We start from the raw sequence: 25727 nt of genomic DNA on the forward strand, positions 1-25727 counted from the left end.
TAATTGTAATTAATTATAATTAATTGTAATTGTTTATGTACATTTCCCTTTTGAGCTAATTTGCTACAGTTGATTGATTGATTGATTGATTGATTGATTGATTGATTGATTGATTGATTGATGAACCGTTCATTGATGATACATAAATTGCAGCAGCATTCTTAATGCAAACGTTCAGAATTCACACAATGGCATACAGTTTAGCCTCATATAATTGTGGCCCTTATTTTCCTGTTTCCCATTTCCTTTTCATGTCTGTTCACTTCACTGCAGTTCTTTGACTGATTTTTATGATTCCAAACTAATGTTGCACACTCACATTTGTTTGACTTTCAACAAAAATGACAGCAACTTTGGGGGGAAAAAATTACTTATAATGTTGCAAATTATGATAATGGGTGCAGCACAATGAATTTGGTTTTCAACGTATCTCCGCTGCTATTAGAAGCAATGTATTAAAACATAATGGAATGTTTGTTTTGGCTTCTCAATCACATTGACTTAATTGTTGCCTCCAGAAAACAATTTAAATGTAATTGCATCACTTCTGCATTTGTCAAAAGGAAGAAATCCAAGGTGCCAAAAGGCTTCCGCGCCAGACTCACAGCTGTGATGGCAGGCTTCTGCCGCAAGGGGTCTCCAGTTCTGCTTTGCAGTACTGAGACCAAAAACAGCCTAGAGTTTGCCTTAAAATGAGCTTGTGAATGAAACACCATTCCTTTCTTGTTTTTAGAATTTCCTTTACCAATCACAGAAATGACGATTCAGAGAAAAAAATCACACTGCTCTATTGAGGCCTGTTCACACAAAGAGCAATAACTATAAGGATAAATATATTAGCATGCACCAGCAGACCATAATGTTCTGTTCCTTTGTGTTGTTATCATTATAGTTTTGGTGTGAACGTCTCTATTCTTACAGAATTAGAATGATTATTAAAACTTTATAGTTATAATTATTGTTATAGTTATCGTCCTTGGTGTGAAAAGGCCTAACCTGGTAATAAAATGGCACTATAATATTCCACAGATTTGTGCATGTGATTCAAGAGATGCAGTAGGTCTATTTTCAGTCCTTTTTATTCTGTCTACCTCAACCAAAATCCCTCCATAATCTTATCAGCAATGGTGTCACTATGATGTCATGCATCTGCCAAAACAGGACACACAGCCAGAGAGCCGGATGCTCATGGAAAGAATGGAAATTCCAGTGAACTTATACCTTGACATATGAGCTGGTCCCTCACCACACATTTAAACAGCAGTTCTTATTTATTTTAAGTACATGGTCATATGAGATGTGTTTTGAAGTGAGAGCTGGGCAAAAATCAATCATGATACAATCATGCAGTGCTAGTCTATAAAATGAACCTGGGAGACCAGCGCAGCATATTTGGACACAATAATTAGGTCAGTTGTCAGAATACAAGCCGATCCCAAAAGCCTCCACCTGAGATGACGCCACAAAGGTCTTTTTTTTTAAAGAGAGAAGCTCTTGAATACTGTGACTTGGAGAAGCTGCAAGGGTAGCAGCACCTCATCCTCCATTTTGAGTCTGTAATAAGTCTGTATGAAATTGATGAGAGTGTGAAGCATGTTGGGAAGGCAGTCGAGCCACATAGGGTGTGCGACTAATTGGCCAGAGAGGACGTGAAGAGTGAGGCTGAATGGCTGACTGATGATTTTATTAACTCTCTGCAGCTGGGCCCAGTCCTGAGGTAGAGAGGACTGCTCAAGAGGCCTCATACAGTCTCCTGGGAAACTAACAGTAAGTGCATTGCTGAGACCAGACTCCCCCTATTCTTCTAGTGTGGGAGAGGGGGGAAATAGGGGGAGGAGCTGATTTAATTTTTTACCCCTTGCTTCAGATCTCTGGTGTGGCACATTTTGAGCAATGGAGCAGAGATTTTGCAGTATAGTTTTGCATTTGTGTTTGTATTTATTGTCTATTCCTTGTCAGATAATGATGGATTTAAGTTATTCAAAGATATATTACAAATGCAAATCATACAAAAATGACTTGTTTATATACAGTGTGTGTATATATATATATATATATATATATATATATACACAGTATATTCCCTTTTTTTTGTCTTTGAATCTTTTTTTGCCATAAATAGTTTGTTATTATTATTATTTTCAAACAAATAATTATTATTAATATTTGAATTTTTATGTTTTGTCTGCCAGTGTGGTGTAAAGAACATGTAGGATGACATTTTGTTATCACAAGAAACCCATAAAAGAGAGAATCCCTTTAGACCATCATTACTGTCATTACATTTTTTTTAAATATGACATATTTTGATTATTTTATGAAAAGGCATATTTTGTTCAGGTCAAATTGAGTAACTACGAAAACGCCATGATATTCATGAATAAATAATCAATTATTTTTGTAACAATATTGTTTACGTTAAAAATGTTTGAACGTTTTTTAAATTAATAAGACTACATTCATTAGCTGATTAAAATTTAATTAAATAACACTCAAATGTTATTAATAAATGTTAATAAATTAATAACATTAATAAATATTGTTTTTATGAAAACAGAAAAAATGTCTTTCATGAAACATTCATTTGTTAGGATAGGAAAATATTTGGCTGAGATACAACTATTTGAAAATCTGGAATCTGAGGGTGCAAAAAAATCTAAATATTGAGAAAATCGCCTTTAAAGTTGTCCATATGAAGTTCTTAGCAATGCATATTACTAATCAAAAATTAAGTTTTTATATATTTACGGTAGGAAATTGACAAAATATCTTCATGGAACATGATCTTTACTTAGTATCCTAATGATTTTTGGCATAAAAGAAAAATCGATCATTTTGACCCATACAATGTAAATGTCAGTCCTGTGTCTTGTGTTTTCCTCCCCCACATGCTCCATGTTCAGTTTATGCCCATGTTTGGTTTCCTTCCTGTTCCTGTCCCGATTATGTAATTTGTTTCCAGGTGTTCCCCGTTTAGTTCTATTGATCCCAGGTGTGTCCCATTAGCTCCCTTATTACTTAAGCCCTGTGTTGTTTCCAGTCTAGTGTCCAGTATTGATCGTCAATCCCTGTGTCCTACGTGTGGCTTCCTTTGTGTAAATGATTATTTAATAGTTAAATAATTATTTAATAATTATTAATAGTTATTATTCTGGATTCTCCTCCTTCTCCTCGCTCCAACGCAGTAGGCTCAGCGTGACAGATTACCGAACCCATACTAAGTGAGATTTTCCTGTTTTTTTTTTTTTTCCCCTCCGTGTTTTTCCTGTTCCTGTCCTGATTATGTAATTTGTTTCCAGGTGTTCCCCGTTTAGTTCTATTGATCCCAGGTGTGTCCCATTAGCTCCCTTATTACTTAAGCCCTGTGTTGTTTCCAGTCTAGTGTCCAGTATTGATCGTCAATCCCTGTGTCCTACGTGTGGCTTCCTTTGTGTAAATGATTATTTAATAGTTAAATAATTATTTAATAATTATTAATAGTTATTATTCTGGATTCTCCTCCTTCTCCTCGCTCCAACGCAGTAGGCTCAGCGTGACAGATTACCGAACCCATACTAAGTGAGATTTTCCTGTTTTTTTTTTTTTCCCCTCAGTGTTTTCTTTTGGTTTTTCAAATGGATCCACTCGAGCGATTATGTTCAGTTTATCAAGACGGCCGTCCGCTGGAATTCCTCACCTGCTCTGAGCAGACTTCCCTCGACCAGTGGGCTCTTGTGGACTGTTTCTGGGGTGGTCTGGATGAGGGAATCGCTAAGCGGATGCCACTGGCTGGGTCCAGGTGCCATTCACCCTTAACCAAAGGAGGAGGATGAGGAGGAAAAGACTGTTCTCAGCCCTCATCCCAGCCCCTGAGCCAGCTCCAGTGTCGGCTCCAGTCCCCGAGTCTAGCCCAGAGAGGGCTGCAGTCCCCGAGTCTAGCCCAGAGAGGGCTCCAGTTCCCACGTCCAGCCCAAGGAGGGCTCCAGTCCCCAAGTCAGGGCCAGGGAGGGCCACAGTACCCGAGTCAGGCCCACGGAGGGCCTTAGGGGTTGATATTTTCCCCAAGTATTTTTTTGGGGGGGGGCTATATGGCTCCGGCCGTAGAGGCTGGGCCGATCTGCCATGGCCTCCTGAACTGTCTGCTCTGCCATGGCTTCCTAGTCTGCCTGCTCCACCATGGCACCCTGAACTGCCTGATCCGCCATGGGTTCCGGAACGGGTACTGCTCCCCGAAGTCCACGCGCCACACAACATCCAATGGGGAGGGGGGGTGGGCGCTCTGGAGGCCCCTCAGGACTGGCTTACACTGGACGGATTGGATTGGAAGACCCAATTGGATGTTGTGTGGCGCATGGACGCGCCTTCGGGGAGGGTGGAGTAATGTCAGTCCTGTGTCTTGTGTTTTCCTCCCCCCACATGCTCCATGTTCAGTTTATGCCCATGTTTGGTTTCCTTCCTGTTCCTGTCCTGATTATGTAATTTGTTTCCAGGTGTTCCCCGTTTCGTTCTATTGATCCCAGGTGTGTCCCATTAGCTCCCTTATTACTTAAGCCCTGTGTTGTTTCCAGTCTAGTGTCCGGTATTGATCGTCAACCCCTGTGTCCTACGTGTGGTTTCCTTTGTGTAAATAAAGTCTGTTATTATTCTGGATTCTCCTTCGTCTCCTCGCTCCGACGCAGTAGGCTGAGCGTGACAGTATTGTTGGCTATTACTACAAATATACTACTTATGACTGATTTTGTGGTCCAGGGTCACACATTTTTGGGGATTTATTACTAAAACTAAGCAGCACCTGGATACTGCATCTGAAACAAAAAGCATTTACACATATATTTATTAAATAACTATATATAGCTCTTGCATTTAGCTATTTTTATAAGATGGGGATATAGGAGTATGTTTTGTCATTTTTAATTCTGCATGTTATATTTCCTAATAAAGCTAAACAGTTATCAACGACATAACAAAAATGCTGCAGAAAACACAAAATAACCCTAGAGCAGGAACACTCATGGTCGCCCTATGCTTCTAGGAGGATGCAAGATTCACTCAAGCAAAAAGCAGCGAGGAGCGAGCGTGCGTCTGCCGTGACGCGCTGACACGTTCTCACTACTGAAGGCGTGCTGCCTGCGCCATGTGCTGCTGTCTGTCCGCTTCTGACGGGAAACATACCTAGCTAGACACAAAGGAGCGCATGGTCCAAAAGCAGCCCCACCCCAAACAAATAAGCCTCATACTTGTTTAACGTGGGTCCACATAAGACATTTGCTCCGTTAAGAATATCTTAACATCTAAAAGTACAGATAACGTCCAGCATGATGGAGCAGTCGATGCACATGCACAAAGAGACGAGAGAATTAACCCTTGCGGTCGTGAACGGAACTCCCGCACAATCTGTCGCGTCTCTTTTGTTACACATCACGGGTTGATGACTGGAAATAAGCGGAGGTTAAGGTGCTCTCCGCGTGTTTGTGTTAAAAAGTGGACCGCCTACTCCCTCGTTTCTGTCCCCTCCCTCACCCCCTTCCTATTAGCCTTTTGTGTTCACGGTGCCCTACACAGTCACTGCATTCCTGTTTCGCTTACTGTTTCGTTTATCTGCTCATCCGAGAGGTCTGTATTTGAGATCTCCATGAGAAAGTGGCCCGATTGCGAGGAAATTACTCACATCTACTTCTGGGACTTTGCTACGTTGAGGAAATATAAGTGGAGTGTCCAGCTCCATTCATACTTTTATCCGTTCACTTACCTCCAGCGGACAGGGGGGGAGTGAACACGAAGATATTTTGTTCAAGCGTGAAATGGATTAAGTCGCATTGAGGAAAGCTGGAGCGCCACAGACGAACCAAGCGACGGCGAAGGGGTCGAAGGGAGTCGATGAATTTCCAACATCACCGAGAAAGAGGTGAGATATCAGTGTCTGTCTGATGGTGACCGAGCCTGTTCCTGGGAGCCCTTAAAAAGCGGACATGCTGAAACCTGACATGTAGAATCCAGATCTTGTGGCGGATTTGTAGATTTATTTTCTGAAATGCACATTAAATATAAAAAAGTTCATTTTTAGCATTATGCTGGGTTTTTCTGTACGACAGCCCAGAATAATTCATGACACCATTTCAGGAGAGGAGAAAGGTGTATGCTGTGTGAGAACTGACCACGAGGACATTTTGAAATGCCAAATCTGCCAGAGAAAAAAAAAAACAACGAAAATATTAATTAATATTCTACTTTAATCGGGGCTTCCATATAATGCCATATGTGCTTGAAAACAAAGATTAAAATTGTCCCGTGAAATCGCGTGTGCTCTATTCATCACAGATGACTGTCTTCATCCCTACTGTTACATCTCGGTTGTTAGCCAAGTGTTAGAGCACTGCTCAGTCACAGCAGTTTCAGTACCATGTAGTGGACAGCGGCGCAGCTGGTACAGTAGATCAGTGATTCAAGGGTGGGAAATGTTGGGGGGGTTTCGGACGGTCAGAATCTTAGCCCTCCCCCCTCCCCCACAGAGAGTCAAGACAAAAACTATATATTATTTTACATTAATAATATACATAATATTATTTTTTATTGATAGTAGGCATATACACATTTAATCGAAATTTGTACATGTTTCTGTCACCAAGAAGTCAGATAAAAGTAAGCCAAAGCTAAAACCATTAAAGAGTGCGCTAAATAGAAGCTCATGAACAGAAGTTGCGTTGACTCGAGCAAGTAACCATAGCAACAGTATGTAGCTCAAGTTAGGCATCGACGAAGCATAAAGGTCCATTCACACCAACGATAACTATAAAGTCTTAATAATTGTTTAATAATCTAGCTATATGAGAATAACGATATCGTTGGAATCACTTTCAAAGCGATTTTTAAGCAGATGAATGATAAAAACTTTATATGGAAAGAAAGTGTTTTGTTTAAAATGCCTGCAGGATTATTGAAGTAAAAAGTAAAAATAACAAACACATATTTTTGAATCTACATAACATGCAAACATTAAACAGAATATACATTTGCAATAAGAACATTTTTTTTACGATATTCTAAATAATATTCAGTATATTAATTAAAATGCAAATTTCTGTTTTGGTGTTGAGGAAGTGACACCTGAGCCTTACAATAATAATAATAATAATAATAATAATAAACGATAATAAAAAGACTGCAGTAGATCACAAGTGGATTCCCAAGGTAAAAACAGCTACATTGCTTTCATACTTTGAGAAATTAACAAATTTGTTTTTTCAAAGCAGGATTTTGTGTAAATTACACAACCCTCTAATGTAACTGTAAATACCTTCCTTCACTTCACTGCGGACATTTTACGTTATCTTAGAGTCTGCAGACTCTCCTTCAAGTTCTTTTCAAATGTCTTTTGCCAGTGTTGAGTCAGGAACACTGGAAAGGTTGGCTCACTTAAATGAGTTTAAAAATCTCTCACTTTCTCTACGTTTAGTACGTATTTATTCAGTACCAACTTCCCACCAGCTCTGACATATTGCTGAAGAGACTCACAGACCGACTTGATTGCTGCTTTATTGCTAAGCTCCTTTTATTTGCCAGCCAATAGACTCCTTGACAGCACAGACAGCCCGGCCCTCTCCTTATCCCCCTCTCTCTTCAGAGACAAACAAAGTTGCGCAGGATAAATAGTCCCCTCTCCCCTGAAAAGAACCTTCTTTGTTTGTGCTGTGTGAGGCGTGGAAGCCGATACAGCCACCATGTGTCACCCAACTTTCATTAGCTCTCTGCCTGGAGAGAGATGAGGCTATTCAGGCTATTGCATGTTAAGTCAATACTGAATTCCACAAGGTAACTCCAGTAAGGGAAGCTTAGTCACTAATCCGTTAGGTGGGCATATGCAGAACTGAACATTTACAGTGCTAATAGTCACAGCAGTGGTTTTAATCTGATACTAGGCAGCAGTATTGAATACTGATATTGACTGGCTATGCTGTCTACCACATCAAATACCACCACAATGCTGTAATATCATCCAAAACTATTAATCTGAATATTTCTGGTTCGACTGCAGTTATGTGTCATAAAGCACTGTTTTTGAACCCCTTATAAGCGGCACCTTTAGGCATTACAGAACATCTTGAACAGATATTTTTTTGGAACATATCATGGAACACAAAGTACTTGCCAACTTTAGAGGTCTTTTTATTTATAGCCCCAAAGACCAGTGTATTTTATTACATGTATGAGGATATGGTTGATGAGCCTTTTATCACGGCATGGTTTGCTTTCCAATTGATTAACATCGCTTCTGAAAAAAAAAAAAAAAAAACTATATCACAAAAAATACATCTTTTTTTTTTTCAAATGTAAAATGCATTTTTTTCTCTCAAGGACGATCAAAAAAATAAATAAATATGTATACATTACATTTGTTTGTTTGTTATACTGTGTCATTTAAACGAAATAGTTATGAAACAGATATAAAATGTGTAACTTTAACTCATGTGTATTCATTTTACACTCCCTGTATCTGCCTTTGTGTCCACCCATCCACATCAGATGCACAGAATATTTGCAGGCTTAGCAAAACAAACTACAAACATGCCAAGTGATCCATTTACCAGGCTGATTTGAACACTTAGATATTCCAAAACCATTTGAGGTTGAGCCGAATAAAAGTTGCAGGATATTTAATACCACAAGCATAGGCACAGCCATGTTTATCTTTCAATAGACCTTCAGGTTAGTGCCTTATTTAGTTTTTGAGAGGAATGAAAACGTTACTGTGAGGGATAGAGTACATGTATTGTTGCTTAACAACATACCAAAAAAACAGTAGTAGACAAAAAGTTGTGAAAATTGTGGTTTAAGACCTTTACAGAGTTTGCCATTGCAAAGACATTGTTTTCATCAGTGTTAAATTCAATATGTCATCATGCACATCTAGTAAATATCATGTGTTTGATCTTATTCTGTTCTCACGTTTAGATTTTACACGACCAAACACCAAAATGATGTATCCAAAAGACAAGCCCAAGAAGAAGCCTCCCAAAGACAGTATGACACTGCTGCCATGTTTCTACTTTGTGGAGGTACGTATGAGCTCACTGTGTTTCAGTTGTTGTGGTGAAGCTTTGACAATCTCTACAAGGCTTCTTCATCCTGCCGTTGAACTGCCTAAAGAATAGCATGACATGTTCTGCACCACTACCTTATCTTATGAGAAGAGTCATCTGCATAGAATGCCATTTACATGTCGCTTTGAGTTACAATGTAATGACATGATGAAACTTATGAGCCTGTTAAATGAATGTGGAAGATGTGGATTTTAGCTGTGTAATAAATGACATGAAATGACTTGACAAATGTCACAGAACTGATATTTAACACCATAGATGCCATTTAACATATAGTGAATCATAGGCGGGATACAGGAATGCTCAACTACTACATACTATGTAGGTGATGTCAAGAACAAGTTTTAAACAGGGTTAAGAGGTTTTACCAGGATTTCAGCAAAGGATTATTTGACTTAAACTGCTTTATTCCTATTCAATTAGATAATACTGATGTAAAACTCTTAAGAAAATTGTTGAAACATGAAACATCAAAGGAAAATGTAACTAGTTACTGCTGGATCTATTTTTTTAATGTTTACATAGATGTTTAGACACTTAAGTCGCACTTAAAATGTCTGAATATCATCACACTTGCCTGAATGTCATTAAATTGGATTTAAAAAAATCAAACCAAGTGGCGTCTGCAAGCAAATGATGCTAGAGCTTTCCTCAGAACTAACTTTCCTCTTTAGGCATCTTGCAATGAATTAAAATAAGTAGTCTCAAATAACAAATGCTATATTTTGTTATTTCAAGCCAAGGCATTCGTGCATTTTTAAGCTTGGCTTAAGTGTTCAAATATTTTTGGGACCACTGTATGCATAATAATGTTTGCATGAATAATTCATGAATGAATCCATGCGGTAAATGTTGACTGATTCCTCCTTCCATAATCCTCTCCAGTGCCACCTTTCCCATAACCCAACTATTCTTCCTTTTCTTCCCTTTTAGCTGCCAATAGTGGCATCCTCCATGATCTCTCTTTACTTCTTGGAGCTGACAGACGTATTACAGCCAGCCAAAGTTGGGTTCCGTTGCCATGACCGCACACTGAGCATGCCCTATGTGGAAACAGGAGACGAGCTCATCCCTCTGCTCATGCTGCTCAGCCTGGCCTTTGCTGGCCCTGCAGCGTCTGTGAGTGTTCATACTCTATTCATAAACAGCCTAACCTATTTATCTCACTCTTGCTACTGTGAATATTACACAAAATCCTGTTACTCTATTCATTGATGCAATGTGGACAGTAACAGCATGGCCAGTGAATTGCATGGTCAAGGACCTATTCTTTAAAGCATAATTAAACACTTGACAGATTGGATTTCTGTAATGTTGCTTCAGGCAGCTCTCATTCTTCTGTGCGTTTTTGGCTTAGATCATGCTGGGTGAAGTCTTGATGTACTGCATGCAGTCCAAACTGAAGATTCGCCCTGGTTCAGAAGAGAGTATAAATGCAGGAGGCTGCAACTTTAACTCCTTCTTACGCAGAACAGTGCACTTTGTGGGTATGTTAAAAGATACCTGTCACGTATCCGGTCCATGAACTTCCGTCTGCTAGCCATCAGAGGTCACCCTTTCCATTTCATTGCCTCTCGCAACCTATTTGCCATTGTTCGACCCTGCCTGTGTTTCTGACCTCTTCTGCTTTAAATAAAAGCTTGCACATGGATCCGCACGTCTCACGTCTTGTCAGCCCCATAACAATACCTCAGTGTTGAACAATTTACAATTAAACAATATTTGGGGTCAAATGTTTAACAGTAACATTTTATAATGACAAATCTACAAAGATATTTCAGGTATGCCTCAGTCCATATCACATGCATTACTGATTTTATTTCTAAGCTGACCCTTAAAAAACATCCCACAAATGGTCAATCAATATGGTTTATGATTATAGAAACATTCTTAAGTTGACCTGGCTGCTGCCATGCACACACACAAAAATATTCTAAAACAAATTTGTTGAGTATACTCAATATCTGTAATAAGGAGATTAAGGGTAAAGTTAAAATATACAGTATATACACATAATTAAAATATATATGCAAATAATACATATTTGTATGATACTTGTAGGTACACATACAAAAAAAGCTTTAAATGGCACTCAAGCAGAACAATTTGATGGTCTATAAGATCTCTTATTCTTTAGTTTTAATACTCAGGAGTTAGGACCTCTTTTGACTTCTGACATTCATTATTCATACACTGACAGCATTCAGACATTTTTACAGGTTTTTCTATTTTGGTAGAAGCATATGGTCGAGTGTTGGCTACATAATAGTCACACAGACAAACAAAAACAAGTCTGGCTCTGTTCTCACGTTTCCACACTGACAGTTTCTCGTCCCCTCACAGGTGTTCATGTGTTTGGGCTGTGCGCCACTGCATTGGTGACTGACGTTATCCAGCTGGCCACTGGCTATCATGCTCCCTTCTTCCTAACCGTGTGCAAACCCAACTACACACTGCCGGGTGTGGCCTGCGATAAAAGCCCCTACATAACCCAGGACATCTGCTCAGGCCGGGACCAGTATGCCATCCTGTCAGCAAGGTGAATACACACAAACAACACCATGCTTTCTCACATATGTCTGGGTAATTTCATTTTGTTGTTATGTTTAGACTGTTACCTGATTTACATATTATATTTCCATATATGTGCTAAAACACATAGTATTGTTTATTTCTATGCAATCCACACATACAATTTATCCCTGTAGTGTTGCATATCCAATGTGTGGACTAAACAGGATGAAAAATATATATTCAATATATTTATTTCAAGTTTTAAGTTTCTATCCCATTGCAGTGTTTCCCTATTGCATATCCAATGTGTGGACTAAACAGGATGAAAATATATATATTCTTTGTGTTTATTTCAAGTTTTAAGTTTCTATCCCATTGCAGTGTTTCCCTACAAGGATTACAAATGGATGTGATCCTCTTTTATCCCCAAATCCTTGTCAGGCGGCACATAGAACAAGGAAGCTATGGAACAGATATGAAATTGTGTTTTGCTCACTGAAGCGTAGTACTTTCCTCCTGCATCTCTTTCTTGGCTCATTTACATTTCTTCCTCACATGCTAAAACTCTTGGCTGCGCTCTGTGATAATGCATTTGATGTGTTACTGAAGTCGCTGTCACTTTTTCCTCTTTTTGCCTGTTTCTGTGTTATCAGGAAAACTTTCCCCTCCCAGCACGCCACTCTTTCTGGCTTCGCAGCCGTCTACATCTCGGTAAGCATTTCTCATTACTTTTCTCAGGGAACTTTGATTTAAAAAATGATCTGATGCAAAATACTTGTAATTTGAAAAATCGTGCCACTGTGATCACTAAGCTAGCACTGTTATTAGAAGGATCCAGCAAAAGCATTAAGTAGCGCAGAGTCTTGTCAACTGCTGACTGACCTCTGCTGATTTCCTAATAAGTGTAGAGTATATAGGCCACAGCCAGCTTGGTGTCTTCCAGCTGTAGAGCCTGAGATGCTCATTAGTCTTTTTTTGTTAGCTATGTCTCACTGAACTCAATGTGGGATTCCAACTGTTAATGAAGTCATTCTCTCTGGACAGTTAAGAGAGACAGTCAAGCTGCTGTAACTACATTTGGAGTATTTTAGGTGCAGCCGTCTACATCTCGGTAAGCGTTTCTCATTACTTTTCTCAGGGAACTTTGATTTAAAAATGGTCTGATGCAAAATACTTGTCATTTGAAAAATCGTGCCGCTGTGATCACTAAGCTAGCACTGTTATTAGAAGGATCCAGCAAAAGCATTAAGTAGCGCAGAGTCTTGTCAACTGCTGACTGACCTCTGCTGATTTCCTAATAAGTGTAGAGTATATAGGCCACAGCCAGCTTGGTGTCTTCCAGCTGTAGAGCCTGAGATGCTCATTAGTCTTTTTTTGTTAGCTATGTCTCACTGAACTCAATGTGGGATTCCAACTGTTAATGAAGTCATTCTCTCTGGACAGTTAAGAGAGACAGTCAAGCTGCTGTAACTACATTTGGAGTATTTTGGGTAATTCTAATTGGAATTAGTGTTATCCTGTAGAATCTAATTGGCTGACCTTAAAAAAAAGCATGCAAACCAGTTACTGTAAAAACAAAAATGAAACGGAGGTAATTGACTCAAGTAAAGTGGACTAGGAATTGCATGTCTTTCCCCATGGAAGTATGTGGGTCTCAAATATCAAACTTAACCATTTAAGTAAGTTGCTGGACTAATTTTTTAAGATTTAACTCTTAGATTCTGTGATTAAAGTATCACTTTTTTACTTAATTACTTATTGAATTATCTCTAAATTCTATTCTAAAAAAAACATCATATTATAGCACATGGAGCGGATGGGAAATTATGCCTGGACAATGTCTTTGAACAAGCCTGATAAAATAAAAAAACAACAATTATCAAAAAGCAAATACCTCTATTAATTTTAAATAATGCATTGATTTAAAAAAATCAAATGTCCTTATAAATTCCCATGATTTGATTAAGCATGCATAAGAGCACAAGAGTTTATTCCCCCCACACTCAATTTTGTGCTTGATCATTTTGAGTTACTACTATTTAAAACCTTTATTTTATGGATTTTAAAGCACTGTAAGACTTAAGGGTTTACAGTGAAACATCAACTTGATTAAAACAAACAAGAACAGTGAAAACCCAAATTTTAAGTAGAAAAAGAAAGTTTCATTTGAGATAGCTGTTAGAGGTCATTTCATATTTATGAGGTTTTTACCAAAGCAGTTGTGTCATGTTGTTGTGATACTCATGTTTCTCTACTCAGATGTACTTCAATTCCACCATATCGGACAGTACCAAGCTGCTGAAGCCTGTGCTGGTGTTTGCATTTGCTATAGCAGCAGCCCTGGCAAGCTTGACCCAGATCACCCAGTATCGAAGCCACCCGATTGATGTCTACGTGGGCTTTGTGATTGGGGCTGGCATCGCTGTTTATCTAGTGAGTCTTTGTTTTTAGTTTGCTTCTCTGAACAACTTTTGCTTTGACAGCTTGAATTTTGGGTTAGCTGAGGATATCAAGACTTATTTATCTTCCTCTTTTCAGTGTTTTATAATCTGCCGACTGCAAGCTCTATATTTAGGATTTCTTTTCTATTAGAGGAAGAGAAATCCTCCAGGATTCATCAGTAACAATTTCACAGCTCCTTTTCACTCTCTCCGTGTCATCTTTTTGCTTAGTCTCTTTCCGCTGATATGTTTTTGCGTTATAATCTCTCTAACCAATCAAGAGGGTTAAAACTATTTCTAAAAATGCAATTTACATTACAATAGCAAATAGGTAAAAGAAAAACGTCAATAGACAAAAAGTGAAAGTAATAAAACTTAAGCTCTGTAGCACTGAATAACAATAAGTGTTTAATTTTTACAGTAAAAATACAATAAAATACCAAATAAAATAATAATAAAATAAACACTGTCAGTGGAAAACCTTCCCAGATTCATAAAAGCTGTTATAGCAGCAAAGAGAGAACCAACTCTTAATATTAATGGCCAATGTTCTAATATGAACTGTTCAAAAAGCACATTTGAGTAAAGTGTACAAATACATTTGGTGTATGTGCAATCTATTTAATTTGTCTTCATGAGGTAAAAATCCTAGATTAATTAGTGGACTTTCGTTAACCTTAAAATAACAACTGTTTCTCACACCCCAGGCACTATATGCAGTGGGGAACTTTAAGTCCAATGAAGAATCCTCCCCCAGGCCACTGAAGCAGCCCCCTCCTCCACAAAAAGACCCTCTAAGAGAACTGACACAGCGTGGACATGACTCTGTGTATCAAAAGGCTCATGCTTCTGAAAGCAACGATGAGCTGTCAGCCCCACCACATGTTTCTAGCCTGAACCGTAAGGTGCGTCGAGAGAAGGCCTCAATGGGCAGCCTAAAGAGAGCTAGTGCAGATGTTGAACTCCTGGCTCCTCGCAGCCCGATGGGAAAGGAGACCATGGTGACCTTCAGTAACACACTGCCCCGTGCTAACACCAACACTATGGAGGAGCCTGCTCAGCGTCACATGACCTTCCACGTGCCGATGGACTCTCAGCGCTCTAAACAGTTGGTGTCCGAATGGAAGCAGAAATCAATAGAGATGCGCAGTCTCAGCTTGAAGGACAAGGAAGAGGAGGAAGGAGCAACTGCAGAGGGAGTTGACGGAGTTGAGGGAGAAGCTTCGGAGGATCTGGGCATGCCGTCCTCCCTTTATCCTACCGTGCAAGCTAACCGAGGAGCAACAACGACAGCAGGAGGTGCCAGGGCAATGATGCCTCAGAGGTCTGGGGCCCAGCAGTTGGTTCATATCCCAGAGGAAGCTACCAGACCACCACCGGTGTCACCTAAAAGTGCCACCACACGGGCTAAATGGCTGTCCATGACGGAGAAAGGAGGTCCAGTACCAGCTGCCACACCAGAACCTCCATGGCTGCCCAACCAGCCACGGGTTATGCAGGTCATTGCCATGTCTAAGCAACACGGTCCGGGTAGCATCACTACACCAAAGTCTTCCGAGACCGCCTCGTCCTGTGCCACCTCCAGCACCGGCTCAGAGTCTCCGTACTACCGCATCCCTTCGGAACAAGACAGAAGCAGCATTGTCACGGTAGACGCTCATGCTCCATATCACCGAGTGGTCCGTCTTTCTTCAGGCAACGGGAACACATGGGATTGGAGGAGCACCTCCAATGGCAGCACTGAGGTTCACGAGACCAGCCGAACTCTCCCCAGGCAGGAATGCATCCGTGATTATCGTCCCATGAAAACAGACTCTCTCTGCTTCTCTACCAGTGATCCTGACCCAGGGATCCTGCCTCCGCCACCTCATCCTGACCTGCTCCTCGACAGCAGTCTCAGTCGAGATTCCTCGCTTCACCGTAAGTCCTCAATCTCAGCTAAAGACTGGGAGCCTGGGCAGCCTCACCCAGAGCCGGACCACTTCTTTAAGAACTTGCAAACAAACAGACCATTTAAAGACTGAAGATGTTACTGAAGGCAAAAACAGGGACACTACAGATTTCTTTTGGGAGGAACCCAATATGAATAATTGTGTTTTCCGTGGACGGTGAGAGAAACAGCCTTTTTGGTTACCTCACATCAAGCATCTGGGGTGGATTAGTGCATTGGAGCACCAAAAGGATCACACAGACTTGAGAAGGTGTACAGTACATGCACAATCTGTAAGGAAAGATGACCCACAAACCTCAAAAAATGAAATACAAAATCAAGTTGTGATTAATACATTAAGGGTTTCTGTTCTTTTCCATTTTCACGAATTTGAAGTGCAGAAAATGTTGCCCCTTTCAAGAAGCTAAGTTCTCATGAACCAAGACATAACAACTAAACATATTTACGTTAGAGGTTTCAATCATACACAAAGACTTACATTGTTTGTACAAGAAGAACTAGTGTTTTAGTTCTTTAATGTTTCAGACTCATTGAGGACAGTTTTATTGTGGGAATATGAGCAGGTAAGCAGTCTCATCGCTTTGCTGTGTATGGAATCAGTTTTAAGTAGGCCTAGTCACTTTCTCCTTTTTATACTAAAATATGAAGTACTCTTGCTTGTTTGTACGTGTTGCATGTGTGTTTATTTATGTGTCTTTTTGACCTTGGATGGACTGTTATATATCAGCAGGGATGGTCTCTTTCATTTTCCTGCCCAATGTTAAGGTTTTTGTAACAAACTTTGAAAAATAAAATTGTAATAATACTATCTGCTTTTAATCAGTGAATCTAATGCATTCTGATAATCGTTTTGTGCCAAAATCCTTGATTTTCTCAGACATTTTGAGAAGCAAGTGATGGACTATCATACTGAGTATTTAAATTTCTTCAGAAATTTTTATTTTCTGAACATCAACAACAAAAACAACCCATGCATTTATGCCTTCCACTAATAACAGGGCATGCATTCATATATTTTATATTATAGATATTTATATTAAACAATGTTCAATCATTTATTATTTAGAGAAAACAGTCAGTTTATCAGTTAAAGTCAGTTCATTGTTGATTCAGTGATGTCATCGTCCAGCTCAGTTCAGTTCTCTTCCAGTAGTGTCTGTGTAGTCAAGTCAACAATTCTGCCAGAAATTGTGTTCCCAACTAAGCAAGCCAAAGTCGACAAGTGGCAAGGAACCAAAACTGCATCGGTGACAGAAAGTGGAAAAAAAAAAACCTTGGGAGAAACCAGGCTCGGTCGGGGGCGGGGCCAGTTCTCCTCTGGCCAGACGAAAACAGCATTGTGTGGTTTAATTCCAGGCTGCAACGCATGTCAGATTGAGCAGAGGACTCGTCTGGTTCTCGTGGTCTTGTGCCGATGGCCAACAAGGTCTTCACAGGGGATCTGTCTCTAGGATTTGTCTAGTTGACATGGTCTCTGCTGACATTCAGGGCTGTAGAGGTCGTCTCTAGGTGCTGATCCACCATCTGGACTGGATACGGACAGACTGGATCCAGGGTACTGCAGTGACCATCTGATCTGGATACGGACTGGATCTGGGTGGCTATGGTGACCTCGGAATAAAAATAAAAGAGACTAATATTAGCGTAGATGCCATTCTTCTTACGATGTAACAAGTACATCGGGTGTTATGGGAAGTGTTCCCGGTTCCGGTTGACCTAATTAATGCAGCCTAACAATCTTTTGAATTATAGAAAATTGATTGTGTGTTATGTGTATGCCATGTTAAAGAGATGGGTCTTAATCTAGATTTAAACTGACAGAATGTGTCTGCCTCCCGAACAATGTTAGGTAGATTATTCCAGAGTTTGGGCACTAAATAGGAAAAGCATGTTAAAGAGATGGGTCTTAATCTAGATTTAAACTGACAGAATGTGTCTGCCTCCCGAACAATGCTAGGTAGATTGTTCCAGAGTTTGGGCGCTAAATAGGAAAAGGATCTGCCGCCCGCAGTTGATTTTGATATTCTAGGTATTATCAAATGGCCAGAGTTTTGAGATTGCAGTTGACATGAAGGACAATAATGTGATAAGAGCTTGCTCAATTACTGAGGAGCTAAATCATTCAGGGCTTTATAAGTAATTAGCAAGATTTTAAGATGTATACGATGTTTAACAGGGAGCCAGTGCAGTGTTGACAGAACTGGGCTAATATGGTCATACTTCCTGGTTCTAGAAAGAACTCTACTGCATTTTGGACCAACTGGAGTTTGTTTATTAGGTGTGCAGAGCATCCACCCAATAAAGCATTGCAATAATCTAACCTTGCGGTCATGAATGCATGAATTAACATTTCTGCATTTGACATTGAGAGCATAGGTCGTAATTTATATATATTTTTAAGATGGAAAAATGCGGTTACAAATGCTAGAAACATGACTTTCAAAGGAAATGTTGCTATCAAATAGCACACCTATGCTCCTAACTGATGACAAAGAATTGACAGCACAGCCATCAAGTGTTAGACAGTGTTCTAAATTATTGCATGCAGAAGATTTTGGTCTGATAATTAACACTTAGTTTTAAAGATGTTACATGCAATCTGCAGTATTACATGCAATTTGCAGTGATACTCATTGCTCTTCTAATAGAGGCAGCTTTAGGTTGTAAGAGAGTATCTCTTCAGATTTCTCAAACACTATTACATCGGCCATCTTTAATTAATCTGTCAAAAAGACACCCAACATAATTCATGTTATTTTAATCTTTAAAAAAATTAATAAATTAGAGCTGCTGAAGACACAAGTGTCCTAAGAGAGGCCTGTCTTGTGGCTATTTAGGGTTAAGACCATGCTTATTAAAACAGTTAGAGAGAATATGGCGTGACATGCCTGTTGTAAAGACAGTGATCAAATCATATACTCATTTCAGAATAGTGCATTAAACATTCAGTGCCCTGGGCCAAGTCAGACTGTGACTCAATATTGCAGCTCTACAAGAAGAGTGAATGTTCCCTTTGTGGGTCATAAAAAGATCTGCAGCCTAGGCTTCTGTGGAATGACTGTGACTCGTATGCGCTACTCCAACAGCACAGTTTTGACCTCCTTGTGGTGATTCAACACTACAAGAAGCCAAAAGAAGAAAAATAGAGATTGAGCATTTGAAAACAACTGAGCAAGATATTTTGGAATAGAATGGAAGGCTAGCAGTCTGATTTGTAAGATAATATCAAGGCTGTTGAGTTTGCAAATATCATGTGATTGAGGAGACATACAGTATCTAAAGCATGTCAAGATCACACTCATTCTATCAATCAAGATCGAAACTGTCCTGCAGGACACAATGTTTGGGAGTTCTGCTCTGGAGATCAATCTCATTGTAGAATTAAGGAGTTTAGACCAAGGAGACCAAATTAATGATACAGTTATTGTCAAACAGATCCTACAAGTGCGGTATGTGGCTTTGAATTATGGATACTCTAATATTAACAGTACATACATGATTATGGTGAAGAAGTGTATTCTACAGCTAATGTTATAGTTAAATTAAATATGCATACTTGTTGATGGTTGTGATGGTTGGTAAACATCCATTAGTAACGCTTACCAATAAGCTGTAATTAGTTTGTTAATGCATTAGGTACTGTGAACCAACAATGAACAATTTTTACAGCATTTAGTAGTCTAATGTTAATTTATAAATTAATGTTTATAAATTCAAATAAATATATTTATACAACTCAATTGTATAAGGTTTGTAAGGTTTTTATGATTATAAGTAAAGAAATTAACAATCAGCCAAAATTAATCAGATGTTACACTGTTGTTTTATGTCATTTTGGGAAATCATGTCCCAAACTAACCAGATAAATTCTGTGCCAATGATGTTTTACACCCCTTCCAGAACTCTGGGTAACACAACAGTTGTCCATCCGCATTGGTTGAAAATTTTTATTCATTTTGCCGCAATGTACCTCAATGGCACAGGGTCATACAGAGTCTTGGATAAAGCATCTCTGTGATCTTGAAGATGACCATGAACCATGAAGTGAGGAACAAAAGGAGGTGAAGAAAATTTACTTCTTACTCGAACAGATTATGCCACAAATGGAGAAGCTGGCACACATTACATGACCACATATGGAAAGGCAAGAACAAACTCTTTTTGGCTTAATCAAGTTTTACTGTCCCTCCTTTTGCTTCAGTAACAAAAGGCTTCATTCAAAACTCACTATAGTGAATGTGAGGAAGCATCTGAGAAGCTAAAGCTAAATTTCTCAAACCATATCAACTGCTTACTTATCAAGTGTGCACTGAACGTATACTTCAAATGAGTGATAAAGTGATAAGAAACATCACACTGTAGTCACTTGCAATTTTAGTATTTGAATTGCTCTTCAGAACAAGTGGTGAATTAATGTTAATAAATTTTATACACCATGAAAGACTGAGATTACAGTGATTTAAAAAATGCAACTTGACTTGGCCTACTCTCATTTACATGTGTGTGCCTACTACATCTCACAGTCATAATATGCAGTGTAGGCGGTCTGAAGGGTGATTTGAGCATGAGTGAATTGATTTGATTTTGCTTGCAGATGCATGAAGATTCTAAATGGTAACATTGCTGTGAGCATGTCCTGCAGGCTGACGCTCTGACACACTTACACTGTTCTTACAACAGATAATTGGGAAGACTGTATGCTTGCTTGTTTATGTGTTAATGTTCTGCATTCACAGGCAGATAGTAAGGGTGGAAAAGTCAGCGTGAATTGTTAATTAATGGCCAAGACATCACTTGCATTACTGCTACTGCTCAAATACTGCCTTGATTGTCTCACCTGCAGTGCAGTGAGACAATCAAGAACAGGCAAACAAACAACTTTTTCTTCCACATGTCATGTGCTGAGCTCCGCACAAACCCTACATTTAAAATGGAAAAAGTAGATGAAGATGGAACCATATTTCTTTAGGTCTTTCTTAATGAAAAAACAAAAACAAAACACTTTTCCCAGTGCCCAGTTCCCTTTTTTTTCATGGTACTACAAGAAGAGGTGTAAGGGACATTTTAGGCTGATTGCCTATTTTAAGATTATGTGTAAATAACCTTATATTATTTAACATAAGGTTATTGCATACATACATACATACGTATATACATATAGATATACAGATATAGATATTTATAAATATATAATGTGGTAAAAACTATATTAATTGATTTTATTCAAATTAGATTCACACTTTTTTTCTTATACTGTTGCTTGCTCCTTCATTTTACTGTCTTAAAATCTGCTATTGGGTCTCCACTGCATGATTCCTACCCTCTCCTAGCTCAAAACCCAGGTGATTTGTGTGGCACAGATGCTCTGAACGAAAATAGCAGAAAGCTGGTGAAAAAAACAGTCCCAGACAGACCAACAGTTTGTGCTCCGGATGACACACCACTGGTTTTCACAGAGAATACAAAGATAATAGCAAAGGATGTCAAATTTCATGTATTCTCTGTTGTGTTACGGAAAGGAGAGGAGTGAAGGCCTTCTTTAATTACATTCATCGCTCTGTGCAGACATTTCTGTTTTATGAATTACAAAGCAGCAGCTTCAGTCTCATTTCCCATAACAGTAATACAGCAATTATCAACCAAAAACTACCATTCATCTTTCTAACCTTAAAAAGGCCCTGAACTTGAGAGGGTTCTTCAAGCGATGCCATAGAAGAACCATTTTTGGTTCCACAAAGAACCATTCAGTCAAAGGTTCTTTAAAGAACCATCTCTTTCTTACCTTTTTATAATCTGAAGAACCTTCTTTTGCCACAAAGAACCTTTTGTGAAACAGAAAGGTTCTTCAGATGTTAAAAGTTCTTTATGGAACCATTTAGACAAAAAGGTTCTTCTATGGCATCACGAAGCACCTTTATTTTTAAGAGTGTATCCTTAAGCAGAAAACAAATCTCTCACATCTTAAAAAATGTTGAGCATTAGATTTATATCAATTTATTCCAAAATAAAGTCTTCAGTTCCATTTTCTTCTACCTCTACCCCTCCCCTCTAGAATGGAGACTAAATGAATTGGCCTGTATAGTGGAGCTTGAGCGCTGACCTTCAAATGTCAGAAACAGACTTCATATTAAAGTTATGAGAGGGATAACTAATATCTTTATTTCTTCACATTTATGCTGGCTCATAAACACAAATGTGCACGCAGAACTAGACAAATATAGGTTGCAACAGCCTTTATGAGTCATAGTCTCCCAGGAGAACACATGTGGTGCAATTCATTCATGTAGGACTAAGAGAAACACAAATTCTCTCATATGTTTAGTAATAACTTAAAATGCTTAATACCATTTCAACAGAAGTGGCCAATGAAATGGTGTGCATTCACAAAACTGGTTTGGAAATTGTGTCTACATATGCAGACTATAAAAGTACAACTCTGTCCTCAAAGGTAATTCATGTTATTTTTTGAGGATGAGAACCTTTGCCATAAAGATGGATTACATTTATGCCAATTATATTGTTATCACATCTAATTTTACCACTGTGAACTCCCAGTTTAGGGTATTTTTAACACCTTGGATTTTGTTCTTATTGCAAATTGCATTTCCTAAGGATTCAAAATCTGCAGCAGCATGTTCAGTATCTTGATGGAAACACAAAACACAGGAAACACAAAGCTCAATTAAAATAAATATTAAATATGAGGAAAATGCATGCAACTTCCTGTGCACTTTTGCAGTTGAGAAAATATGAGTTTCATGAATGGAGCTTTTACGCCCTCTACAGGAGACTGATTCATTGCCATTGTGTGGCATTTGCAGCTTTATCAAGTCTTCTGTGCTGTAAGTAGGGTGTAAATATATCTCTAATTCGAGATTATTTTGAGGGATATACATAGAGGGAGTGAGATATCCCTTTTGTACTTGAATTTAATACCAATAAACAAAGGACACAATAAATCAACTACACAATATTCAACTTATATTCGTTATATTCAATATTCAATATATATTGTTTATATTCAATATATATTCAGTGTTTATGTCCTATTTTATCATAACATAAACACACAAACCTAAAGGGATAGTTCATCCAGAAATGAAAATTCTGTCATCAAACCTGTATGACTTTCTTTCTTCTGCTGAACACAAAAGAAGATATTTTGAAGAATGTGGGTAACCAAACGGTCCCCATTGACCTCCATAGTACAGAAAAATATGGAAGTCAGTGGATAACAGTCAAACAACTTGAGGGTGAGTAAATGATGACAGAACTTTCATTTTTGGGTGAACTATCAAGTACTAGAATTTGTAAGAGCAGATACAGTCAATTGATTGGTGGCTCAAATGTCACAAGTATGTTTTACGATTAAAAAAATATATTACAACACTTCAGCAACAATCAGTTTATCTATCCACTCCAAATGCGAAAATGGGGTGTGACTCTGAAGAAAGTAGAACTAAGCACACCTTGGCTTCCATGATGCTTCTACAAGCGGGATCCTTATCATGGTTTTCCTTGTGGAACTCTGGGGATTTATCATTAGCCTATATGTATATCCAAATCTAAATCTCTAAAGTTAATCATCCACATTTTATAGTCAATATACATGAAATGGGGTATTGGTCCAATGAGATTTCAGAATGAAAAAAAAAACTTTTTTTCAAACTTTTGTCACTTATTGCTTTATTGTTTTGCACCCATTTAGGGTGCATTCTTAGAAAGTGATGTCAAATAAGCATCAGTCAGCCTGAGATTATGGGTTAAATTAAATATATGCTTCATCAGAAACATTACAGCAGAGACGGGTCACACATATCCACATTATATTTCAACAAAGAAGTAAGCTATTTCCTGTGAATGTGCGAGACTTCCGATTCATTAGCCGCTAAGGTATAGAAAGTGCAGGAAATGCTTTTGTGGTATAACCTCCTGAGACCCAGCTATGGGTATATATTTTAGTGAATTTCTCTGAGACGTTACATGTCACAGTTTTAAGTCTGGATGTCCTGTACAGAGCACATTCAGGGCTTTCCAGAGATACCAAATGATTGGATGTTTCACCATGACCACTCCCTCTCCTTGGTTTTTAAAAATGGCTGACATTAATTTAGTGATATAATTGTACATCCTTATGGAAATATGATAATATTTTGTAATTATAATTTAAATCTGATTAATTTTCAAATTGTTTGTCATAAATCAACATCTCAGGAAAATGTTATGGGGTTTCAAATCAAAATATGACTTCCTGTTATGAAACAGGACATAATTTCATACATGTCCACTGTAGAGGACACCAGGACTAAAAGCATGTTTATTATACATTTTGGGAGACAAAAGAATTGAATAGGAAAAAAAAATTATATATCAATATTCTTGTGAAATATTAGATATTATTATGAAAATCTGGCCAATTACTACTCCCATCATTACACTTTTTTCAACATGCTGTCCCAACAGCACTTTAATATGCAAATTAGATACAGTGTATAGATAACATTGTGCTTAATGGGAAAACCAGTTTATGGAATTTTTACACACATATTGCATAAAGCAAAATGGTATATCAAATCATTTTGTTATATGTTTTATAACATAGCTGAGAACCATCCTTAAACAAAGTTAGCAATAAAAAAATCAAATTTTTCTGAAACCTAAAAATTGATTGGTGATTTTAAAAAAATTCCCATTGTTTTTGCCTTTTCATGTCTATTCTTGTCATTTTGATAAATAAAATTAATTACAATAATTAATTAAAAAATAACAAATACCAGTTTGGAACATCAAGCAGCATAACGGACTGTTTTTGTACAGCTAAAATAATTGGAAGTGGCTCACACCAGTAGCCTTGCACATTCAAGGTAAAAAATGGCATAGCCCCACAATTGTGTTTTTAAGAAAGGTGGATATAAATGTAAGAAATTGTACTGCTAAATATGGCTACTGCAGTCCCAACATAGATGTCAATGGCCGAGCAACCACTGAAGAGCACAAGATATTTCCCATTCATTTTAACCAATCAAAAAATCAATTGGGAAGCTCTCTGATTAGTGGATCTCACATCAGGATGTAATACACACAGTGCCTCATTATTAGAATTCGGCTTTGCATTTTGTTTCCAATTGATAGGTTTATAATTAAAACAACAACTTCAGTTAACACCAGCATCTCTTTCATTAGTAGCAGTGCTGCTACATCTTCAAGTCATGTCAAGTAATGAATTTAGTGACAACAGCAACACTGAAGAGGGGAATCAAAAGAACTAAAACATAAACTCTGAAAACCCCTGTTATGGAACCACCAGCAGAAACATAAATCAGTGACTCTGAATCAGTTCCCAGCTAAAAGAGCCAATCAGTTTTTGTTTACTCTGGAATGCAAATACGCAATAGCATGCCTGAAAAACTAACAAAGTACATTTTATTTTACATTGTTGTCAAATTAGCAATTTCAAAATAAAATAAAAAAATACGTTATTTGAACACAATCTTCTTGACCAACAGATTTGGAGATTTCTGTTTTTTTGGAAATCCACACAATTTTAGCTAATCAGAACCCTACAGAAATGCTCTCTGTGCATGCAGTCATTTTGGGTTCAGGTCTGCTCAAAGATGTCTATAATATCTAGATAATCTACCCTTAGCATTTCAGTTTATCTCTGTGGCAGCTGCTAAGTAATCACATTGAAATGTACTTATTTAGAGCACAAGCTTTTGAATGGGTGTCAGTGGAGAAAAATGC

At 38.3% G+C, this 25727-nt stretch overlaps 1 protein-coding gene across 1 annotated transcript; it reads left to right on the top strand.

Annotated features, from left to right (window-relative positions):
• The first annotated feature begins 5576 nt into the window (after positions 1–5576).
• Positions 5577–16266, top strand: LOC107674011 (phospholipid phosphatase-related protein type 3-like). Its single transcript, XM_016467873.1, has 8 exons — positions 5577–5884; positions 8929–9032; positions 10011–10196; positions 10435–10564; positions 11421–11616; positions 12245–12302; positions 13851–14024; positions 14740–16266. The coding sequence occupies exons 1-8, from the start codon at positions 5857–5859 to the stop codon at positions 16054–16056; spliced, it is 2193 nt and encodes a 730-aa protein (XP_016323359.1). The 5' UTR covers positions 5577–5856; the 3' UTR covers positions 16057–16266.
• The last annotated feature ends 9461 nt before the right edge of the window (positions 16267–25727 follow it).

Source organism: Sinocyclocheilus anshuiensis, unplaced genomic scaffold (genome assembly GCF_001515605.1).
Source record: "Sinocyclocheilus anshuiensis isolate Anshui unplaced genomic scaffold, SAMN03320099.WGS_v1.1 scaffold962, whole genome shotgun sequence".
In the NCBI taxonomy this organism is placed as follows: domain Eukaryota; kingdom Metazoa; phylum Chordata; class Actinopteri; order Cypriniformes; family Cyprinidae; genus Sinocyclocheilus; species Sinocyclocheilus anshuiensis.